Source organism: Camelina sativa, unplaced genomic scaffold (assembly GCF_000633955.1).
Source record: "Camelina sativa cultivar DH55 unplaced genomic scaffold, Cs unpScaffold06162, whole genome shotgun sequence".
In the NCBI taxonomy this organism is placed as follows: Eukaryota; Viridiplantae; Streptophyta; class Magnoliopsida; order Brassicales; family Brassicaceae; genus Camelina; species Camelina sativa.
Genome location: NW_010927242.1, coordinates 1 through 520, shown reverse-complemented (window position 1 = coordinate 520; position 520 = coordinate 1). Strand labels below are relative to the sequence as shown.

At 42.7% G+C, this 520-nt stretch overlaps 1 protein-coding gene across 1 annotated transcript; it reads left to right on the top strand.

Annotated features, from left to right (window-relative positions):
* Window positions 1-3: 3 nt before the first annotated feature.
* LOC109131840 (piezo-type mechanosensitive ion channel homolog) lies at window positions 4-516 on the top strand (the record flags this gene model as incomplete). The annotated part of the gene is made up of 1 exon (XM_019243020.1): window positions 4-516. A coding segment is annotated over one exon (513 nt), but the record flags the coding sequence as incomplete, so codon positions are not given.
* Window positions 517-520: the final 4 nt, after the last annotated feature.

The window sequence follows — 520 nt, the reverse complement described above, 5'->3', positions numbered from 1 at the left end:
CCTTTTGAACGGTCAACATCTCTACAGTCTGACAGGAGTAGTGATGGCACTAGCTTTCAGATAGGAAGGATCCTTCGACATATTTGGTCTAGGATGCAGTCCAATAACGATATTGTCTGCTACTGTTGCTTCATTATTGCGTTTCTGTGGAACTTCAGTCTGCTTTCCATGGTCTATCTAGCAGCACTGTTCCTATATGCCCTCTGCGTTCACACTGGTCCTACTCACATCTTCTGGGTCATCATGCTAATGTACACAGAAATTTATATCCTGCTCCAGTATTTATACCAGATTATAATCCAGCACTGTGGTTTAAGCATTGATGCACCTCTTCTTCATGAATTGGGATTTCCAACGCAAAGAATCAAATCATCATTTGTTGTCAGCTCGTTGCCTCTGTTCCTTATTTACATCTTTACGCTCATACAGAGTGCTATAACAGTAAAGGATGGTGATTGGGTTCCTTCTGCAGATCTTACTTCACGCCGGAATGCCCGTGGTAGCCAGAAGGATCTTACAA